At 52.3% G+C, this 20,882-nt stretch overlaps 1 protein-coding gene, 2 long non-coding RNA genes and 1 other non-coding gene across 8 annotated transcripts in view; 2 read left to right on the top strand and 2 right to left on the bottom strand.

Moving 5' to 3' along the window:
- The first annotated feature begins 2,335 nt into the window (after positions 1-2,335).
- Positions 2,336-20,882, top strand: part of LOC120856255 — a 23,779-nt gene continuing 5,232 nt past the window's right edge. Inside the window, exon 1 of the long non-coding RNA XR_005719409.1 lies at positions 2,336-2,675. This is a non-coding gene — a long non-coding RNA (uncharacterized LOC120856255). The remainder of the gene's footprint in view (positions 2,676-20,882) is intronic.
- Positions 2,562-2,679, bottom strand: LOC120857163. Its single transcript, XR_005719620.1, has one exon. It is a non-coding gene; the product is annotated as a U5 spliceosomal RNA (small nuclear RNA).
- LOC120856256 lies at positions 2,920-5,500 on the top strand. 2 transcript variants are annotated; one of them, XR_005719411.1, is made up of 3 exons: positions 2,920-3,147; positions 3,692-3,745; positions 5,109-5,500. It is a non-coding gene; the product is annotated as an uncharacterized LOC120856256 (long non-coding RNA). The 2 variants fall into 2 exon arrangements; XR_005719410.1 differs by having other exon boundaries at positions 2,920-3,160.
- Positions 5,397-20,882, bottom strand: part of PTCH2 (patched 2) — a 16,149-nt gene continuing 663 nt past the window's right edge. Inside the window, exons 2-22 of one of the 4 annotated variants that reach the window (XM_040231272.1) lie at positions 20,188-20,380; positions 13,807-13,996; positions 13,630-13,699; positions 13,407-13,498; positions 12,463-12,658; positions 11,731-11,852; positions 11,432-11,579; positions 11,224-11,355; positions 10,988-11,143; positions 10,812-10,904; positions 10,420-10,545; positions 10,210-10,328; positions 9,764-10,112; positions 9,359-9,671; positions 9,124-9,266; positions 8,859-9,039; positions 8,474-8,754; positions 8,248-8,385; positions 6,738-6,880; positions 6,552-6,651; positions 5,397-6,179 (exon numbers count right to left, since the gene is read on the bottom strand). In XM_040231272.1, coding sequence (XP_040087206.1) covers positions 5,913-6,179; positions 6,552-6,651; positions 6,738-6,880; positions 8,248-8,385; positions 8,474-8,754; positions 8,859-9,039; positions 9,124-9,266; positions 9,359-9,671; positions 9,764-10,112; positions 10,210-10,328; positions 10,420-10,545; positions 10,812-10,904; positions 10,988-11,143; positions 11,224-11,355; positions 11,432-11,579; positions 11,731-11,852; positions 12,463-12,658; positions 13,407-13,498; positions 13,630-13,699; positions 13,807-13,996; positions 20,188-20,380 — 3,552 coding nt within the window. In that variant the 3' untranslated portion in view covers positions 5,397-5,912. Of the gene's footprint in view, positions 6,180-6,551; positions 6,652-6,737; positions 6,881-8,247; positions 8,386-8,473; positions 8,755-8,858; positions 9,040-9,123; positions 9,267-9,358; positions 9,672-9,763; positions 10,113-10,209; positions 10,329-10,419; positions 10,546-10,811; positions 10,905-10,987; positions 11,144-11,223; positions 11,356-11,431; positions 11,580-11,730; positions 11,853-12,462; positions 12,659-13,406; positions 13,499-13,629; positions 13,700-13,806; positions 13,997-20,187; positions 20,381-20,882 lie in introns of those variants that run through there. The other 3 variants (XM_040231274.1, XM_040231273.1, XM_040231275.1) reach the window with 3 other exon arrangements.

Here is a 20,882-nt window from a genome sequence, read left to right as displayed (position 1 = left end):
ATTAATCTTCTTGCCTTCACTCCAGTGGAGACCTCCTCCCCAAGCATTTCCCACAGTGCCTCTCGACCTGTCTAAAATTGTCAGCCCTATGCCCTTTATTTTCTCTATTTACCCACTGCCCTCTGGACAAAATATAATCTGTTTCACTTTTAGAGCACTCAAAATACTGGTGGTTCCAAACATTAGAAAATTTTCTCTCAGCTACTACCTTTGCAAAAATTCACTGGTCTTCAGACTTCCTAGTGGCACATTAGATAAAAATCTGCCTGCCAGTGCAGGAGAAATGAGTTCTATCCCTGGTCCAGGAATATTCCACATGCTTTGGAGCAACCAAGGCTGTGGGCCCCAACTACTGAACCTGAGCTCTAGAGGGCTCAAGCCTGCAACTACTGAAGTCTAAGCACCTATAGCCTGTGCTCTGCAACAAAAGAAGCTATGGCAATGAGAAGCCCTCATACTCCAAGAAGAGTAACCTTCACTTACTGCAACTAGAGAGAGCCCCATGCACAGCAATGAAGACACAGCACAGCCAAAAATAAAAATTAATTAAAAAACAATACACTGGCATTCTATCCCTGGATTTCCTCTCTTGGTTACTGAGGACTCCCCATGTTCTCATTTGTTGTGCATTTTGTCTTCCTGAGGATCCAGATCTCCCTGAAGAAAGATCTCTGGGGCCAGGAGTGGAGCCTAATTCATTTCTACTTCCCCAGCCCCTGACACATAATCAGTGCTCTGTAAACGTTCAGTGACGACTTTGCTTTCTTATTTAAATATTATTTCATTCCATTAAGATACTATAAATATAAAATTAGGGATGACTTTATTTTGGCTGTGCCTCTGGACTTGCAGCATCTTAGTTCCCTGACCAGGGATCTTTTAATAACTGGTGCCCCCTGCAGTGGAAATGGGGTTTTAACCACTGGACCCCCAGGGAAGTCCCTAGTTGACTATTTGGGAAAAAAAATGGTTATTCTTCTTTCTCATGGATTTTACATAAAAGTATGTTGTACATGGATTAAAAATAGTTATTTGTTATTGTATCTCTCAAGACTGAAAATACGGTTACCCTTAATATCACCTTAGATAATGAAAACTGAAGAAGAAAAGCTATAAGTCCTGGAGGACTGGTTTAATTTAGAGGGCTGGTTAAATTAACTATGTTATAGTCCTTACAGTGATACTAAAAAAAAATCCATGGTCTTTGGTGAGCAAAGCACAGTGCAGACCAAGCAGAGCATGATTCCTTTTGCTGAAAGAAAAGATAATATTGGGAGGAAAAGTTTTCCTCGCTCTTAGCTTGGTAACATTTGAGGAGGTAAAATGTGTTTGCACGAAGCACACATATGAATATGAATATGGAGTCGGTGGGATCTGCTAATGGCTGTGAATCTGGAGGATACCAAGTATGAGATGATAATCGCTTAAAAAGTCACTTCCCTGGTGGTTCAGATGGTAAAGAGGCCACCTGTAATGCAGGAGACCTGGATTCAATCTCTGGGTGGGAAAGATCCTCCCTGGAAAAAAAATGGCAACCCACTCCAATATTCTTGCCTGGAGAATTCCATGGACAGAGGAGCCTGGCAGGCAACAGTCCATGGGGTCACAGAGTCGGACACAACTGAGCGACTTTCACTAAAATCCAGGGACAAGAGGACACATTTGGTAGCTAGCCTTGTTCTCTCATAATGCTGTTTCTGTAGGGCACTTTTCACAGAGATTATGTATTATCTCCCTTTTTTCTTAAGTTCTTGGTTCCACCCAAAAATTAAGCTCCTTAATGGAAAGGTTTAGAATGGAAAAGTGGCATTGAGTGAGTGTTGAACAGACAGTCTGAATAAGTCATACCAGAGTGCCTCAGCTAATTTTCCTCAGATAACAACCTCTGGGAAAGGAACCAGGTAGTCTGATGGGACTTCCCTGGTGGTTCAGACGGTAAAGAATCCGCCTGTAATATGGACGGCCTGGGTTCAGTGCCTGAGTGGGGAAAATCCCCTAGGAGCCCACTCCAGTATTCTTGCCTGGAGAATCCCCAGGGAGAGAGGTGCCTGGCGGGCTACAGTCCATGGGGCCGCAAAGAGTCGAACACAGTCGACTGAGCATACCCTGGTGAGAAAGAGAATTACTGCGTTTTCCCTCTTCCTGTATGCTCGCGTGTTTTAGTCGCTCCAGTCGTGTCCGACACTATGGGACTGCTATCTGCCAGGTCTCTCTGTCTAAGGAATTCTCCACGCAAAAATACTGAATTTAGCTGCCATTCCCTTCTCCAAGGCATCTTCCGGATCCAAGGAGTTAACAAACCTATATAGTCTTTTATGTCTAGCTGTGTCTTTACGCCATCTGGGAAGCTGTTGGTGCTTTCATCACGTGACTTTGACTTTCCCATTTTATCGCTAGTTTTAAAATGACTCTGCAGAAACCCACAAGTAAAACACCCAAGAAAAACCCCACACTAAAACAAATGAAGAAACCAAAATCGTGAGAACATTCGAAAAACTAAAGCTTTTTTTCATGAAGTGTTCATAAACTGTTAAATTCTAATTTTTAACTTTAGAAAATGTAGCCTCGTTAAAAAACGAGGCCTCAAAAAATTGGGTAAAGACTCAGAATTGTTCCTCTCCACGGAAATCTTTAGTAAAAGGCGAAAGATTTATACGATCTGAAGAGAAACCAGAGTATGTCTTTACCGCTTCGCTTGGAACCTCCCAGAGCAACGTAACACTCTGTTCACTTATGGTTGCTCCGCTCCCGCGTGGTTTGGGCACCCTGAGTGGAATTTGCACAGACCGTACGTTTCTAACAGGTACTGTCCCCTCCAACAGTGAACAAACCCCCGTGGGGCTGGAATTCAAGCGCGTGAAATCGTCTTTTCGTGGTGCACTATGGGTATGCAAATTGAAGGCGGCTCCGCCGCTGGGTGACGCCACTCACCTGCCGGGCCGGGCGGCGCCGCGGACCCTTCAGGGCTGCAGCTCTCTCTCTTTGCGGGACCCCCAGGAAACCGACGCTTCCTTACCGAGGGTGACGTTAAAGCCCTGTCATTTCATACCCGCAGACCCCGAAACGGCATCCAACTTATCTGGAAGGATAGTTCCATTGAATGGGAGGTGGAAACGAGTTCTCGAATAGCCTCTGAAGTAGTGGGAGGTGGACATCGAAAGTAATTCAGCCTGTCTGGAGTAGGGTGTGGTGTGTCTGAATGAGGGTGTGAATCTGGCCATTAGCTGTCTTGAGAGAGCTGGGAAAATGGCAGAGGCTAGATCCAGTTAGGCCTGAAAGGCCTTGGTTTTGATCTTGTTATGATCAGCAATGGGGAGCCATGAAATGGTGTTGAAGTCAGAGGGCTGAGTAGTGTGCAGTGCCACACAGGGTGGTTTGCCCTGCAAACACTGGGACTTGTCCCCAAGACTGGCTGTGGTCAGTGCCCTGGGACTGACTATTCCTGGGGCGGTCCCACTCCAGTTGGCTGGAATCCTTCAGCTAGTTCCATATCATGACACCGTTCAGTGTTTTAGGTTTATTCACTAAGCATTTGATCAGAGCACAAACTTTCAACATAGCTAAAATATCACAAACTACAAAAACAGCGCCTATGAGAAGCCAGGCCATTTCTTACATGAATATTTCATTTACAATCCTAAATGGAAAAACCAGCAGCCTACAAAATGGACTGTAATCTTCCATTTCACAGATGAAGATGCTGAGGCTCAAAGAGGATGTCTGATTTTTCCAGCTCACTCAGCTGGTAAGTGGAACTGGGGGTGGGGGGTGATGACGTCTTTTTCAGTGTTACAGCCTGGTGAGCTCTCCTGCCCTACCTCAAAGCCGCTCCATAGTGACCCAAACACCAATGGACCCAAATCCACGGTCTATCTCTTGGGCATACCGGATGCACCCCCTACCCTTGGTTCCAAGCCAACCACCTTCTCTTTTTTTGATTCAGTGTTGATTCAGCTGCAGTAGGTGTCTCCCCTCTCCACTCCCAACGTTAGGTCAGAACATGGTTTTCCAGCCTTTGGCTTGGTGGCGTGGGGTGGAGTGGGGTGTGAGAAGGCAGTGCTCTGGGGGTGGGATTGTTCCTGGCGTGTGGTTGGAGCCTAGGGTGTATATGTGTGTCAGCTGAGACTGAGCCCTGGGATAATTGGAGAAGGGCACTAAAAGACCTCTCCCTCCCATCCATCAGATGAGGCTACACCCAGGGGTGTGGCCAGAATCGTCCAGACCTCTGTACAATGGGATTGTTCAACCTTTACAGAGCAAACAGCTTAAAGATAGTGCCTCACTGGTTGCTTGTCAAACTATGGTTTTTCCAGTAGTCATGTACAGATGTGAGAGCTGGACCATAAAGAAGGCTGAGTGCCAAAGAACTGATGCTTGTGTCTGTGGTGTTGGAGAAGACTCTCAAGAGTCCCTTGGTCTGCAAGGAGATCAAACCAGTCAATCCTAAAGGAAATCAATCCTGAATATTCATTGGAAGGACTGATGTTGAAGCTGAAGTTCCAATCTTTAGCTATCTGATGCAAAGAGCCGACTCATTGGAAAAGATCCTGATGCTGGGAAAGATTGAGGGCAGGAGAAGTGGGTGACCCAGAATGAGATGGTTGGATGTATCACCAACTCAATGGACATGAGTTTGAGCAAACTCAGGGAGATAGTGGACAAGGAAGTCTGACATGCTGCAGTCCATGGGGTCGCAGAGTCAGATATGACTGAGCAACTAACCACAGCAGCACTGGCTGCTAGTGCAACCTCAGTTTCTACAGTGGCCCTACGGATCCTCTGCTGTCTGGACAAAGATGCCTCTGGGGCACCATGCTGACTGACTTGCAGAGGCCTCTGCCTTAGAGATTGGTCTGGGCACAAAACTCCTAAAACACCCTCCCCATCTCTGTTTCAATTGGACATATATATATATATATTTTTGGTCACGTCAAGAGGCTTGTGAGATCTTAATTCCCCAACCAGGGATCAAACCCAGGCCCCTGGCAATGAGAGCACTGGGTCTTAACCACAGGGCCACCAGGGAATTCCCTTGGCCACTTGGTTGATCTGCTTCCACTTCACCTCTCACCTGTTGCCTGACTGTGTCCCTCTGCCCATCCCCCAAGGCTGCTGAAACAGGAGCTGGCCAACGAACCCGGAGAGGAACGCGAGGCTGGACTGTGATGGCTCTGAAAGCCGCACAGTAGGGTTTCGACACCAAAAACGTGTATCATTTTGTGTACTAAGCACTTCAGCCAGACCGTGTTACCAAGTATGTGACCAATGCACTTGCTGCACGTCGTCTTCATTTGCCAGCTGAATAAACACACGGAGGACTAGAGGGCTAGGACCTCAGGCCCTGACACTTCTATGTGCAAACTCACAACTATACAGACACAAAGCACCAACGTCAATTGAGATGAGTTCACATAGAATATATTTCACTCTTTTAAAAATAAAACTTTCAGCATAGCTAACATCCAAACTACAAAAATAAACATCTCCATATAAATAATTTCTGTGGTGAGGGATGGGCGGGGATACAGAGCGCCTCCTCAGGGGTCACCAAGCAGTGGGGACCAGGCCCAGCAAAGGGTGCTAATGATCCCTCAGCTTGGTCTGCTGGGGGCAGCAGTGTTGGGGCGGGGAGGGGGGGTCTGGGCTGCACTGCAGCCTGAAGTGCTGGCTTTTACCCCACCCAGACACAGCTCCAGGCCCAGAGGAGCCGGGCATGCAAGGCTGCTCACAGCCTAGACAGTGGTGGCTTTGTGTGGATTTTGGGGAGGTCTCCGATAGCCTGGTCAGGGGAGGGGATGAGGCGGCAGCAGCAGCAGGGCTCCCCAGGAGTCCGCCCTGTCTTCAGCAATGCACCACTGCTTCCCAATGACTTCATGTGGCCTCAATGGGGTCTCCATACTTCGGCTGCTCTTTCACCCGGTGATCAAACCCAGTCCCCTAGAGCCGAGGTTGCTGGGGCCACTGGCAGCTGGTGTGGCAGCAGGCGACCAAGTAGGCTCCTCAGAGGCTGGGTGGATGTAGGCACCAGGCAGTGGGGGTGGGTGGAGGGCCACAGTCATGGAGGTAGTCACTCTGGCAAAGCTCTGGGGCAGGGTGGAGGGCACCCCCCACCTAAGCCCTCCTCCCTGCGGAGCTGGGGGGCTCAGAACCTCTGCGCTCTCCTTGTACATCTGTACCACCTGGGGGGAAACAGCAGCCCCAGTGAGCCTGGGGGCTACTGGGGACTCAGCCCCCTTCAGCAACTTCCTGGTTGGGAAGCTGGGGTCTTTGGTGGCTCCCAGCAGGAGACAAGAGCTAACAAGGGACAGGATGTTGAGATTAGGGGCCAATCCTGCACCTAAAGGCTAAGGTGGATCTCAGAAAGAAGTCAAGAGGGCTGAAGGGCAGGGACGTGATGTCTGGGCAAAAGAGGATGCTGCTGACTTCAGCTGGTGGTACTTCTCGGGGAAGGGGCCCTGTGAGTTGAGGCCTGTCTATTGGCCACTGAGGGTGTTTTGTCTTGGTTCTATCCCACCCCGCCCCGTGGGCTGGGAGCAAGATGGTGTGGTCACCTCTGGTGGGGGGCCCAGGATGGACAGCAGTACCGGCAGCAGCACGAGCCCGTGGAGGAGGCCCAGGAGTGTAAGTATTGTCAGCACCACGAAGAAGTACCTGGGGGTGTTAAGAGGGGTCAGCCCGGTCAGGTCCTGTATCCAGTGGAGGCCAGCCCTGCCTCCTTGCCCTGAGCCCTCCCCTACCTTACGATGAAGTCAAAGTTGGAACCAGCAAGCATGAGCAGACCTAGCAACGTGGAGATGGCCCCATCGGTCACTGGGGCAAATGTGCGCTCCAGGGCCCGGGCAGCCCGCAGGTTCCGGCTACCCTGAGCGGTCAGGAAGCCCTGGGGGAACAAAGTCGTCCTGGAGCTGCTCCTTGACCAACCACGGCCAGCTTATCTATGTCCCCAGGGCTCACTTATGCCTGGCTCACACAAGGCCAGGTGAACCGAGTTCCTGGGAACTGCGCAGGACCCAAGCACAAGTCCATGTAGGTAACCCTGTACAGATGAGTGAGATGTGCTGTGTGTGCTTAGCCGCTCAGTTGTGTCTGACTCTTTGGGACCCCGTGGACTGTAGTCCGCCAGGATCCTCTGTACATGGGGATTCTCCAGGCAAGAATATTGGAGTGGATTGCCATGCCCTCCTCCAGGGGATCTTCCCAGCCCAGGGATTGAACCCAGGTCTCCCACAAGGGAAGCCCAACCTATTCTAGACATCTCTGTCTCATTCATCTAGCTCAGCTGGTAAAGAATCCTCCTGCAATGCAGGAGACCCAGTTCAATTCCTGGGTTGGGAAGTTCCCCTGGAGAACTGAACCACTCCAGTATTCTGGCCTGCAGAATTTTATGGACTGTATAGTCCATGGGGTGGCAAAAGAGTTGGACGTGACTGAGCGACTTTCACTTTCTTTCAGACTATGTTGGCCATCTATAGCCTGTCCCATGTTTTTGTAAATAAAGTTTTGTTAAAACACAGCCACACCCATTCATGCACCTATCATCTATGGCTGCTCTTGTGCTATACTGGTAGAAAGAACATATGGCCTGACAAGCCTAAAATATTACTATCTGATTCTTTTCAGAAAAAGTTTGCTGATGCTTGGTCTAGAAGGAGGGACACTTCTCAGGGTGGATTTCAGAGGCTTTCTGATTCTTGGTATTTTTCTGCATCCTGACTTTTTTGTCCCCCAAGAAGTATATGTTGTTCTTATAATCAGAAAAATAATAAGGATTTTATGGGGGAAGAATGAAGGAAGCTGTTTGTGGGGTCTGGCCAGGTTTGTGTTAGAGCTCCCAACGGGTCCACTGCCCCCACTCCACCCCCACCCCTCCTCTGCTGGAGAACTGGAAGCTGTGGGAGAGGCCAGCCCACCTCTGTTCTGCATCTCTGTGCTGGAAGGATCTCGCCTTACGCTCACTGTCATCTAGCTACCACCCCATCTCCCTGATTCATAGTAAATCCATCCCAAATAACTGTCAGTTCCCATTTTCTCACCTGCCATTCTGTCCTCATCCCATTCTGGTCAGGCCTTTGTTTCTCCTCTCTACTGAAATGGCTGTCTATTCATTTATTTACTTGTTTATTGTTTATCTCTACACTCTTGAAGGTAAAGTGTGTCTGTATTGCTCTCATCTCCTCAGTACTGAGCACACAGTATTTGTCGAAAACTGAATCAGCTGGCCCGCCCCCTCCTAGTGCCTGTGCTCACCAGAGCCACGTGGACGGTGAACTCGACACCGATGCCTATGGAGGCCACAAGAATCACCACTGGGATGGCACTCAGCTTGATGCCCAGGAAACCCATGATGCCAAAGAGCTCCACAGTCATCATCGCCAGGACCAGTACCTGGGGAGGGCAGGGCTCACCTAGGGCTCCTGGGCAGGGCAGGTGGGGGAGCTATGGGTCCCTCTAGCCCCACTCCTGCAAGACTCACTATGAGCGCAGCCGTCCAGGGGTTGAGCAGCAGCAGGGCACAGACAAGGAAAGTACACAGCAGCAGGGTGCAGACTGCCAGCAGGAAGCAGCGCCGCAGGCCTAGGTACTGCTCCCAGAAGAGGAAGGGGGAGCCACTGGGGTAGGCACGCACCCCGGCCCGGCCGGCCTCGGCACACGCTGCCCGGGCCCCCTCGATGGCCTCCACGAAGTCTGCAGTCTTCTGGAGGCCGCGCAGGAGGAAGGGGAACTGGGCAAACTCCAAGGGCTGGGCCGCCGGGACTGTGGAGGGAGGGAGTGGAGGGAGAGGGAGGGGCGGCCGGTGAGCATGGGCAGCAGTGGGTAGGTCTTCAGGGGAGGGCAGTTAGAGCTCCCCCGGGACTCACTGCGAAGATTCTCCCCCGTGGTGTCGTACTTGTCATGCAGCCACTCAGGAGGCGGGGGATAGAAGTTGGCCTGCGAGGCTGCCAGACCCAGGGGGTCACTGTTCACCCACACGGTCAGCCCCATGTAGAAGAGCTCGGGTGGGATCAGCCCTTCCTTGTCCACCAGCTTCTTGGTGGTCAGCTGCAGAGGCAGAGGGGGTCAAGGCTGGGCCCACGGGGCCTGAAGCCCCTCTGTGCTCCCCTGCCCCTCCGGTCCTCTTCCAACCTGGCTGAAATCTAGAGGCTCCTGGGCATCCCCGGTCTGGATGAGCAGCTTGTATGCCAGGGCCCCATCCTCAGAGCCATTGCGGTATGAGTGGCGGGTGATGCGCCCAGAAGCCCAGTCCTGGTCAAACGCAGCCTGGATTCCTGGCAGAGAAGGGGGAAGGAGTCCAGTTGGCCTGTGGGCTCTGGGGGCTCCTGCCGGCTGCAGCCTCCCTGCCCGTCTCCTTGCCTCTCACCCTGTAGCCAGTTGCGATAGTAATGCAGCCAGGTGCGGGGTGCCTGGGTGGCCGGTGGGGGCAGCACGGCCTTGAGGGAACTGAAGCGCTGGTGCAGATCAAAGAGGGCGCGTTGGGAGTAGGCGTAGTCAAAGCCACCCTGTGTCACCAGAGCCACCTCGTACAGAGAGAAGTACCTGAGCTGGGCGCTCAGGAAGGCATGCTCCTTGGTGCCACGTGGCACCACATCAGTCAGGGCCAGACCGTCCTGCACCAAGGTTGCTCCATAGAGGCTCAGGCCCAGGAGAGCCCCAAAAAGTACCAGTACTACAGCCTGTGGGAAAAGGCGACTAAGCTGGAGGCCCAGAGACATCTAAGAAGTCTGTGCCGCGTCCCACCTCAACCTGCCTGGACCTGGAGGCTTACCTTGGTGTGGGGCTGGAGCAACAAGGGTGCAAACTGAGAGCGGGCGAAATGAGCAAGACTCCAGCGGGCACAAGGCAGGGACCTGCAGACTGCCTTCTGCCCTGTCCCCTCTTCCCGTCCTAGAAGGTCCCGTGTGGACCCTCCTGGGCTGAAGAGCTCAGAGCCCAAAGGGTCAGAAGGTGGCGGCACCAGGTGGGCTTGGGGAGGCAAGATGGTGACCACATGTTGGCTGCTGGCTTCACAGTGGGCAAAGGCTTGAACCGTGGCAGTCAGGTGGGCAATGCCCACTGGTACCGTCCCGTTCCCCAGCTCCTGGGGCAGAATCTGAATCACCCGAGCAGAGCAGGGGCTGGAAGAGGCAGAGAGGGGGCGAGGGTCTGGAAATGGTGCCAAGGCGACAGGATGGGATGGGGCTCAAAAGGGATGGCCCGGTGGGACAGGGGTACCTAGAGAAGCAGCAGAGCACGTCCAGGCGCTGGCAGTGGCGCCGGTGCAGGTCCAGGCTGAGGACCGCTGGGAAGACAAGCATCACGGCTGCGAAGTTGCAGCCCACCACGATGGCTGCCTGCGGGGTGGACAGGAGAGGCACAAAACCTGGGTGAAGCCCACCAGGCTCCATGCCCACCCGAGCCTGGGCCCCATGGGTGAGGCCTCACCTGCAAAGAGAAGGCCCGCAGTGCAGGGATGGGAACTAGGGCAGCCATGAAGAAGGCAACCATGTTGTTGATGGACGTGAGTGTGACGCTGGTGCCCGTGCGCTGCAGACACTCCCCTGTGCGCTCCTGCCAGGACAAGGCCGAGTGAAGGACGGCAGGGGAGGGGCAGGAAGCACACAGCAGCTGACGTTTATTGCCCTGTTCTAAGCACTCAAATTACCGATCCTCACCACAACCCTTACCACACAAACACTATGATTACCCCTGTTTACAGATGAGGAAGTGAGGCACAGAGAGGCTTATTACCAGCCCAAAGTCACTTAAACTAAGAGGCTTGGAGCCCCTCAGCAGCATGGCCTAGGATGAACCCAGGCAAGAGGATGAGGCCTCACCTGGAGAGGGGTGCCAGGTGGAGCCTCTGTGAAGGCGTGTGCCAGCAGGAATATGTCATCCACGCCAATGCCCAGTGCCAAGAAAGGCAGCACCTGGAGGGGCATGGGGGCAGGCAGTTGGAGGATCTGAGCAGCCCGGGCTGTGGGCCCCAAGTCTGCCCGCAGACCTGGCCTACCTGGGTAGTGGCAGCGTTGAAGGCAATGCCCAACAGGGCACAGAGCCCCAGGCCTGAGGCCACCGCCAGGGCCACCAGCAGCACCCCAGCGAGGCCCACTGCACCCTGGGACTGGGCACAGTCCCACCGCAGCATCGTCACACAGGCATAGGCTAGCTGTAGGGAGACAGGGCAGTCTGGGATGGGGGCTCCCAGGTGGGGCTGGTGGTAGGGGGCAAGGTGCCAAGAGAACCCACCATGAGCAGGTAGCCCCCCACCACGCGGGCAGCGCTGACTTCAGAGAAGGCGTGCAGGATGTCATCCAGGGTGGTAGAAGAGAAGGCGTGGATCTGCTGGGACGCATTCTCGGGCAGGGCCTCCTGGGCCAGCTGGAGAGATAGGGTGGTGTGAGGCGCAGGAGGAAGCAGTGTTCTCGGGCGCTGCGCTCGTTGGCTCCACGCTGACCTGCACAAAGCGTCGCTGCCAGGCCTGAAGGACCGTGCCGGCCTGCTCCTCGCTCCAGCCGATGTCGTGCGTCTGGTAGTCACCCCGGAAGTGCTCGTAGAGCTGGCGGGGGCTCATTAGCAGGAAGGTGCTCTGCAGGGCCTCTGCCCTGGCGGTTGTGTAGGAGAAGCGGGAGTCAGGGCTGGTCTCAACAGCCAGGAGGGCGTGTGCAAGGGGTGTTTGCCGGAGCTGCCTGGCATCAGGGTGTGGCTCCCCATGCCTGGGGCATCCCCTTGGCAACTCCCGGGGGGGTGTTGTACCTCAGCAGCTGTCCTTGGGGGTCTCTGGCCATGCCTCCCAGCAGCAGCTCCTCCTGCCAGTGCATAAACTTGTGGGAGAAGCCATGGCAGCCCCCATTCAACTCCTGAGCCACGTTGGGAGCCTGCAATAGCCAGGGGCATAGGAGGGGGTGGAGAGAAGCTCGTTACTCCAGGTCCTACTTGTGGGTAACTAGGTGTCTCTGGGCGGGCACCTCCAGGAACCATGCTTGCCACGGAGCTCTGTGGGCCTGGGGTGTATATACTGTTGTGCTGAGCCTCTTGCCTGCCCTGTAAGCTAACAGCTAGAGTCTGGCAGGGAGGAGGCCACAAGAGGGAGCAGAGGCCTAGAAACAGGCTGCAGGGAGGAGCTGGCTGAACTTTGGTGGTTTTGGGAAAAGGTCCACATTCACAGGGCCACACAGACACTCAGGAAACCAGGTATGACCCCCATGCTTATCTAATTTGTCTTGTCTCTCTGTACACGTGTGTTTTGATGAAGTCCAGCCTTTCCGGGTTTAGAAAAAGCCAAAAGGATTCATATGCTACTTGAGGAGTCCTTAGGAGAGCTGAATGGGAATGGAAAACTAGGTTTCGAGTGCACTGTGGAGAGGGTAACAGTGTCCAGGAAGTATGGGGCAGAGCATAGAGCAGTCTGCTGTCTCCAGGAAAAGGGGAACACGAGGGGAAAGGGAAGGAAATAACCTTTCCCCAGCAGACCTGGCTGGAACCCACCTGCCTGCTGTGATGGTTAGGGGCACTAGGTGGGCAGTGGAGGTCGTCAGGGTGCAGACAGGGCCGCCCCACGTAGGCCTGGCCCACCTGTGCCTTGTCTAGCAGCTCCCGGAAGCCCTCAAGGGAGGCAAAGGGGCCCAGCTCCTCTAGCAGCTGCTCTGGGTCCAGGTTGGTCCACTGGATGTCCGGGCGGCCCCTATGGGGAGAGCTTGTGGTTGGTGAGGATCAGGGATCAATGCCCATCCTCCAGACTGCTGCCATGGGGCCCATGGGGTACCCACCCCACTCCTAGCTGCTCATCTGTCCCTCTCTGTGGAGGCTCAGTCCAGCAGGCTGCTGCAGTGAACTCAATGGATACAGGAGCTGAGATGCAACTCAAGATAGATGGTACTTAACACAAGGAAAAGACCCACAAAAGCCCCAGTTCATTCCTTCCCAAACTGTCTATCCTTGGTTCTCATACATGACCATACAGGCGCCTGCCTGTAACAGGTTTTCTTTCTGGCCTGGGCAACAGCTGAGTTGACATCTAGCTAACTCTCCCTGGCAAAGTCTCTTTCTAGGGATCTTTTCTTTAAAAACAAACAAAAAAAAACTTTTGATTTTATATTGGAATACAGCCAATAATAATGTTGTGATAGTTTCAGGTGGGCAGCAAAGGGACTCGGCCATACACATACATATCCATTCTCCTGGGGGTCTTTTTTCTCCTTTGTTCAGATCTTACAGATCTTCATGTTTTATCTAAATAAGACAGGCCTGCCTTTCCTTCAGAGGTGAGGAGAAGGGGGAGGAGGAGAGAGCCCTGAGGCTGCCTGTGCTCTGACCCTGGCCTGGCTGGTAATCAGGCCCTGGTGAGCTTTTGCTCACCATCCCTCCTTTCTGTTGGGGAAGTCCTGGCAGGGGATTAAGCAGGGCCCGGGAGCAGCAGCAGCGGCACTCACGGCAAGTAGGCAGAGCCCCCTTGGAGTTTGGCTCCCTCCCAGAAGCAGTCGAGGGGGGTGAGGATCACACAGGGAAACAGCTTCTCAATCATCTGTCAGGGACACCCCAGGCCACACATCAGTCCTGCCCCCGCAATGCCCCCTACTCCACCCACCCCCACCTCCCCTACTGCAGAGAAGGCTCCACTCTACCCTGTGTCAGAGAATAGTGCAGGAGACTCACCCGCTCAATCATTCCATTTTCAATTAGGGGAACTCCTGACTTGTAGCAGATTTTGTTCAGATCCCAGGACCTGCAATAGCCAGGGGCATAGGACGTCAGTAGAAGAGGCCGACTCCGGCTCCAGCCCTGCTGTGGCACCTCTTGCTCCCAGCTGCTCGGGGGCTCAGCCAGACTCACTTTCCATAGAGGGATACTTGCACTTTACTGGCGGTGAGGGCTGCCTGGAGGTGGAGGTCAAGTGCCTCGGGCGTGAGGACGTTCTCCCCCTCCTGGCGCGGGGTCTGTATCAACATCTGGGAGGTATACGCAGCCTCCTCCCCCAGCTTCTCCTTGGTGTATTCCAGTTCCTGGCTCACCCGGCTGCCCGCTGCCAGAGCAGAGAGAGAAAGCTGGGGGACAAGAGCCTCGGTGGATCCAAGCTCCAGGGAGTGTGGGACCCCAACTCCAGAGGCCTCCCAGGAGAAGTGGGAAAAACTTCTCCTTGATGGCCACGCTGAGGCCCCAGGCTCCTGGCCCTCGTTTCAGAATCTGGAGTGGAGAGGCCCAGCTATGTGGCTCTTTGGGACTCTTGTGAGACCTAAGGTTTCAGCATGAACCCAGCTGGCTGTGTTTAGAGCAAATAACTTAAACGTGAGAGATCCACAGGAGCGGGGCCAGGGTGGGGCTTTGGGGGTCCTGGTAAGAGGGCCCCCACTCAGTCTCTCTGTTCTGGCGGGGAGGACAACGAGGGGCAAAGGGGCCAACAGGGAGGCTGCTGTTGGAGGGTCTCCTGAGGAACAGGTCTAGTGCTGGGGCTGGCTCCTAGTTCAGGTTGTCCCAGACAGTGGTTTATATCCACGCACCTTTCTGCAAACTGCTCTGTAAAGAGGGTGGGTGGCTGGGTCAGTGTCTGCCAATAATGGCTCTGTAGTGGCACAGGTGGGGGGGGGTCACATGGCCTTTCAGTGTGGCGCTGCCAGCATACTGCTTCCTCCCAGGGAATAGCTCCAGGCCCCTGGCAGAGGTGGCATCAAAGTGGGCTGGGGGAAGAAGATCCCGTTCACCAGTTTCTCAGGCCAGACACTGAGGAATCCCAGGACCAGGTCTGCCTCATCTTCTTGATCGAGTCCTGCATTAGCCTGGCTGCGGAGGCCAGCTCTGTACCAGAGGCCTGGGGAGGCGGGGAGGTTTGCGGGATGCTATGACTTGACTGTGGTTTGGGGGAGGCAAGGGCTAAGGCCAAACCACCCCGGAGGCTTTGTGGACTTGGCCTGGTCTTAGGCTCAGTTCTGCTTTCCCCGATCTGGGGCCTCTTCCTGTAGGTCACTGCCACCCCTGGGCCCACTGGACTGCTTCTCCAAGACTCCAGTCCCACTTGGGATCATCATACCGCCCCCGTCCCGATCTCTTTCAAACCCACATAATCCCTTCACTCATGAGAGCCCCAAACCCTTGGTCATGTTCATCAGAGATTCACTCCTTTGCTCATCCTCACTCCCAGTCACATTCCTGACCCTCCCCTCATGAACAGTCTCACACAGCCATTCTGCCTTCTCTGCTGTCAATTCCACATACTTCTTTTCTTCCTTTCCTGACTCCCCTCTTCTGCAGACTTGTACCGCAGTGTTTTTCACCAGGCTTAGGCCAGAGCTGCCACAAGGAGGGACAGGAGTGGAGGGCAGAGATAAGCTCCCCAGAGTAAGGGAGTTTGCTGAGGGGACTGAGGTTTGGGAGAAAGAAGCAACCAGACAGAGCTAATGAGAAAGCAAGAGAAAGGGACAGGCATAATTTAAAACAGTATCAAAGGACTTCCCTGGCCGAGTGGTTAAGAATCTGCGTTCCAGTGCAAGGGGCATGGGTTCAGTCCCTGATTGGGGAATTAATAAAACCCCACATGCCTTGGGGCAACTAAGCAAGCCCACTCGGCTCAATGAAAGATCCTACATAAAGATCCTGCAATAAAGATTCTGAGTCCTGTAACTAAGACCTGACACAGCCAGGTAAATATATAAATGTTAGAAATAATAAAATATAGTATCAAAGAGAATAAGGAGTCCTCAGAGAAAATGAGGAAGAGAAAGCTATGTTTTGGCTGACAGTGATGGTGACAGTTATGAGGACAGATGAACGGGGTGTCCTGTGCAGGCCAGAGGAGACAGCAGGTGTCGGGGAGCACAGAGTCTTCCGAACAGACCCGGCTTTGGGTCTTGGCTCTGATGCTACGGGTACTTAGTCTCTCTGACCTGCAATTTCCTCATCTGAGAAATGGGGACAATGCTCACCTTGGTGGATTGAGAATCAATGTGATGGGATTTCCCTGGGGGTCCAGCGGTTAAGAATCTGCCTGCCAATGCAGGGCACATTGGTTTGATCCCTGGTCAAGGAAACTTCCATGTGCCTCGGAGCAACTAAGCCCATGTGTCACAACTACCGAACCCACACCCGAGAGCCCGTGCTCTGCACATGAGGAGTCACTGCAACGAGAAGCTGCGCACTGAAACTAGAGAGTAGCCCTTGCTCCCCACAACTACAGAAAGCCTGTGTGCAGCAAATAAATAAAGACACAGAACCAACATGAGCAAAGTACTTAGGAAGTTGTCCAGGACCCAAGAGGCACAGATACGGAATTATTATTCAATAGTTGCTGGGAGAGAAATAATGTTACAGACACATGAGAAAGAACTGAAGGAAAAAAGAGACTGTAAGTAAGTCTCTTACTTACTTACAGAAAGGCAGAATAGAGGAAGGAGACTCAAAACCATCACATCTGTTAAAGACTTTACAAAAGGGATAATATAATAGGTTAGAGCATGGATAGAGTCCACTTTATAGGTAATCCAATAAATGCAACGTACCATCTTTCAACCATCTTGAGATAGCATCACGACTCAGTGGACATGAGTTTGAGCAAACTTCAGGAGATAGTGAAGGAACTTCAGGAATGCTGCAGTCCATGGGGGTCACAAAGAGTCAGATATGACTGAGCACACACGATATTGCAATATGTTTTAGTAACCACAGAAATGTTCACAATCTTCAGTCTATAAATTTCACATGTAAGGACCTGTAAGCTTTTGTAGGGACTCAGGCTGTCTCTGTATGAAATGGGAGCCATGGGAGGTTTTGAGCAGAGAAGTTGAGATGACCTGGCTATTTCATCACCTAATATACTCCAGAGCTGAACTGTGAATGATGAATAGGAGTTGGCCAGGGTAAGAAGCCAGGGAAAGGGGTTCTGGACCAAGTGTGTGCAGGTAACTGTCAGGGGCTCAGCATTGCTGGGCTGCTAAGAGTGAGGAGGAGACAAAGCTGGGTAAGCAACCTAGAGTGTGCTGCTGCTGCTGCTGCGTCGCTTCAGTCGTGTCCAACTCTGTGCGACCCCATAGACGGCAGCCCACCAGGCTCCCCCGTCCCTGGGATTCTCCAGGCAAGAACACTGGAGTGTTGCCATTTCCTTCTCCAATGCATGAAAGGAAGAGTGAAAGTGAAGTCACTCAGTCATGTCTGACTCTTAGCAACCCCATGGATTGCAGCCTACCAGGCTCTTCCGTCCATGGGATGTTCCAGGTGAGAGTACTGGAGTGGGGTGCCATTGCCTTCTGCTGGGGGGCTTGAACTTGATTCTGGAGACTCCCTGGAAGCCAGCAGAGAGTGGTGGAAGGACTCTGTGGGCATGTGTGTGCTAAGCCTCTTCAGTTGTGTCTGACTCTTTGTAACCCCATGGACTGTGGCCCACCAGGCTACTTTGTCCATGGGATTCTCCAGGCAAGATACTGGAGTGAGTTGCCATTCTCTCAAGGGGATCTTTCCAACCCAGGGATTGAATCCGGGTTTCCGGCATTGCTGGCAGATTCTATTAAGGGGTCACCATAGCACTAAGCACTAAGTACTAAGGGAAGCACTAAGCAGAGACTGACTGACTTGATCAGATTTAGATGCACCACAGGAGGGAGGTGTGGAGGCAGATTTAAAGGTGAGGGGAAAGGGCAGTCCCTTAACAGACCTAGATTTCCTGGGCCATCCTCAGAAAGGCCTAGTGATTCAGGGCAACTGGGCCCCTCTCCAGCCTTAGAAGCTGAAATTTGATGAGTCTAAGAAGTCAATCACTTATAATTCCACTGTCTTTGCCAAGTGAAGGATTTAGACATAGGATGCTATACAGTTCTTGCCAAAATAACCAAATGGGAAGTCTGTGGGGGTGAGTGGTGGAAGGGGTGGGTAGTAATATTTTCCTCACTTTCAAAAAAGGTGTGCAAGATAGGCATGACCTCCCTTTTCCACCATGGCAGCAGCTACCTTGGGAGAAAGTGTGATAAACCTGAGGGCAAAAGCCCAACATACAGAAGAAGGCAGAGGAGAAAGACAAAAAGAACCTTTTCCTGATGTCCTTAGGTTGCTGAATTATCCATGGTGGAACTTCTCTACTCTCTACTGCTAGACTTCGAGGAGGGAAATAATAAATCAATCCTCTTCTTTTCTCCCTCTTTCCCTTTCTCTCTCCTTAATGTGGCTAAACGCATTCTAAATGATACAGTAAGGAGTGTGCCGCCAGGCCTTAGCTAGAGAGACTGCTGCAAGGGTGGGAAGAAGGGGTCCCTTATGATGGAGGCTGAGAGGGAAGAATTGTAATTGTTTAGTAACCAATTAACTGAGTAAGAGCAACTGAGACTGACTCTCAAGGTTTCAGCCTTGGGAATCTGAGTGAATAGTGGTTCCACCAATTGATACATGGCTATCACCTGCCTTCTACACAGAAGGGCTGTCTGTTCCTTATCTTCAGGGACAGCTCCAATTTCAAACCATTTCTATCACTGTTTCTGAAAGTACTAGTTGGACTCTACGTTGTGATTTTTCTTTGCTTTCTTGTTATTAATTTTTTGGCTACACCTCCTGGTTTGCAAGATCTTAGTTCCCTGACCAAGGACTGAACAGGGCCCTCGGCAGTGAAAGCACAGAGTCCTAACCACTGGACCACCAGGGAATTTCCTGGGATTTTTATTTTAGAGAATTTATCTCTGAGTCCTTCACCTTTAACACTGACCAGGAAGGAGAAGTCACATTCCAAATCTCACCATGGCAAAGTTGGAGAGTCCAGAAATCTCAGAGCTAATGCCATGCTTCTCTCCTTGCTTTCTGTATTAGCAAAAAAGGAAAGGAATGGAGAATACCTTTCAGTCCTCATTGCCGAAGGTATTGCTGGAAGAAGCCTCAGAGAAAAGTCCAGGTCAGGATCACTGCTTTCAACTCACCTCCAGCCCCAATAGAGAGCAGAGTGATGTTCCAAAACAATGGAAAACGACCTAGGAATTGATTCCTGCCCCTCTTATATGACCCTCCCACAAAGATCACCAAAAATCCAGTGAGATTAAGCCTGGCCTATGCTGGAATGCAGGAGAGAGGATGAGGAAACATGGAGGTTCAAGCAGTGTTTAGACTGGGCAGGTCTGGGGAATGGAGAAGCAAGAAGGGGTGGGAGACAGCCTCTATTGTGGCAGGAAATCCAAGAGTCATTTGGGACCACCCAGGCAGCAGTGGTGTGGGTGGGGGTAAGTGTCTGTTCGTGTATGCACATGTTTGTCCTGGGGCTGGGGGCAGGCAGGCAAGCAGGCACAGAGAAACATCTGCTCTGGACCCCAGGGCTAGCCTGGAGTGTGTATAGATGTGAGAGTCTGCAGAGGGTGGGGGGTAGGGTAGGATGAGGTGTGGGATCCTAGCAGGCAGACAGGCTCCAAGAAACATCTGCTCTGGATCCTCAGGAGTGCCAGCATTTAAATAACTTAGGGGTGTGAGAGTCTAACCTGGCTCTGCCTTTGGGTGTGGGCCAGGGCTGGGGGAGGTTCAGGGGAGCCCACAAATGCAAATTTCCCAGGGAAGAACAGAGAGGAGTTTGACTCTGTTAAAGGGTTATCATACCAGGCCCCAGGAAAGGAGAGTTATGTCAAAACTATTAATAAGAAATCATTTTAATCTAATGCCTCCCTTAGGAAGCGAAGATCTGGTTCCATTTGACTCCGCTGTTGCCTCGAAGTGCAGATTCTGTGACACTTTTCCGCTAAACGCTTGCAGGGGGCCTTGGTGTATGGGACCTCTCCCTAGAGGCCTGCCAGATGATTTATCAGTTCCCCCAGCCTTCTAGTTCTAACACTTCTATTTCTCCTAGTCAGATGTGATCTCTCTCTGCCTTCTCTTATATGACACAATTGTTTTCTGCTTTGTATTATATTGTATATTATATCACAGCACATATTTTACTTTCCTTGCTACTGAAAGATGGGTCTTGTTTTAGTTGCCTTGCAGACACTACAGTGCAGTCAAATACATATAAAAGATTGCCAATAAAAGCTAAATAAACACACATACACTCACAGGCTCCATATGCCTGCTCACCAGGCTCCACCATCTGCATATGTCCGTTTATGGGTGTGAGAGGAGCAGTGCTCCCAGATGCCCAGGCTCTGGCAGGCAGGTGCCCCCTCCACCCAGATCAAGGCCCACTAGAACTCAATAGCCAGCTTCTCACCCTATTCCTGTCTTGGGCTTACCACATCCAAGCAACTACAGCCGGCGCCCACAACTCACCTTCCACCCAGAGCTGTTCTAGGTCTGTCTCAATGGTGGCCACGCGGAGACCCAGTGCTAGGGCCCCAAAGGCCAGCAGTCCCAGGAAGAGCACTTTGCCACAGTGTCTCTGGATCCCGCAGCCCAAAGAGAAGAGCAGGCCCTGGAAGTAAGCACGGAGCCAGAGCGGAGCCTTCAGGCTCCCAGCTAGGATCTGGGATAGAAAAAGAAGGGTCAGCCAGGCATTACTGCAACCAACCATGAAACCTTTCCCTTTTCTCCTTATTCCACCCTCTTTCAAGCTCTAGCTTCTTGGTTTCTGGATGCAAGACAGGGAGGACCTACACAGACACAGGCCCAAACTTGGAAAAAATTTAACTTCATTCTCTGCCTCCCACCCAATACAGACTTGAAGAAGGCATAGATTCATTTTCTGAGATAGGATACACACACACACTCACACACGGGTTCTCAGGTGCAGATGCTGAGGAGATACACACACACACACACACACACACACAGACAGACAGACAGACAGACAGACACACACACACACACAGAGACACAGACACAGACACACACACACACACAGAGACACAGACACAGACACAGACACACACACACACACACACACACACAGAGACACAGACACACACACAGTTTTCACACAGTTTTCCCAAGATTTAGAGACGTTACACTTTGCAGACCCGGTTCCT

Source organism: Oryx dammah, unplaced genomic scaffold, assembly GCF_014754425.2.
Source record: "Oryx dammah isolate SB20612 unplaced genomic scaffold, SCBI_Odam_1.1 HiC_scaffold_28, whole genome shotgun sequence".
Taxonomy (NCBI): domain Eukaryota; kingdom Metazoa; phylum Chordata; class Mammalia; order Artiodactyla; family Bovidae; genus Oryx; species Oryx dammah.
This window is presented reverse-complemented; position numbering and strand designations above follow the sequence as displayed.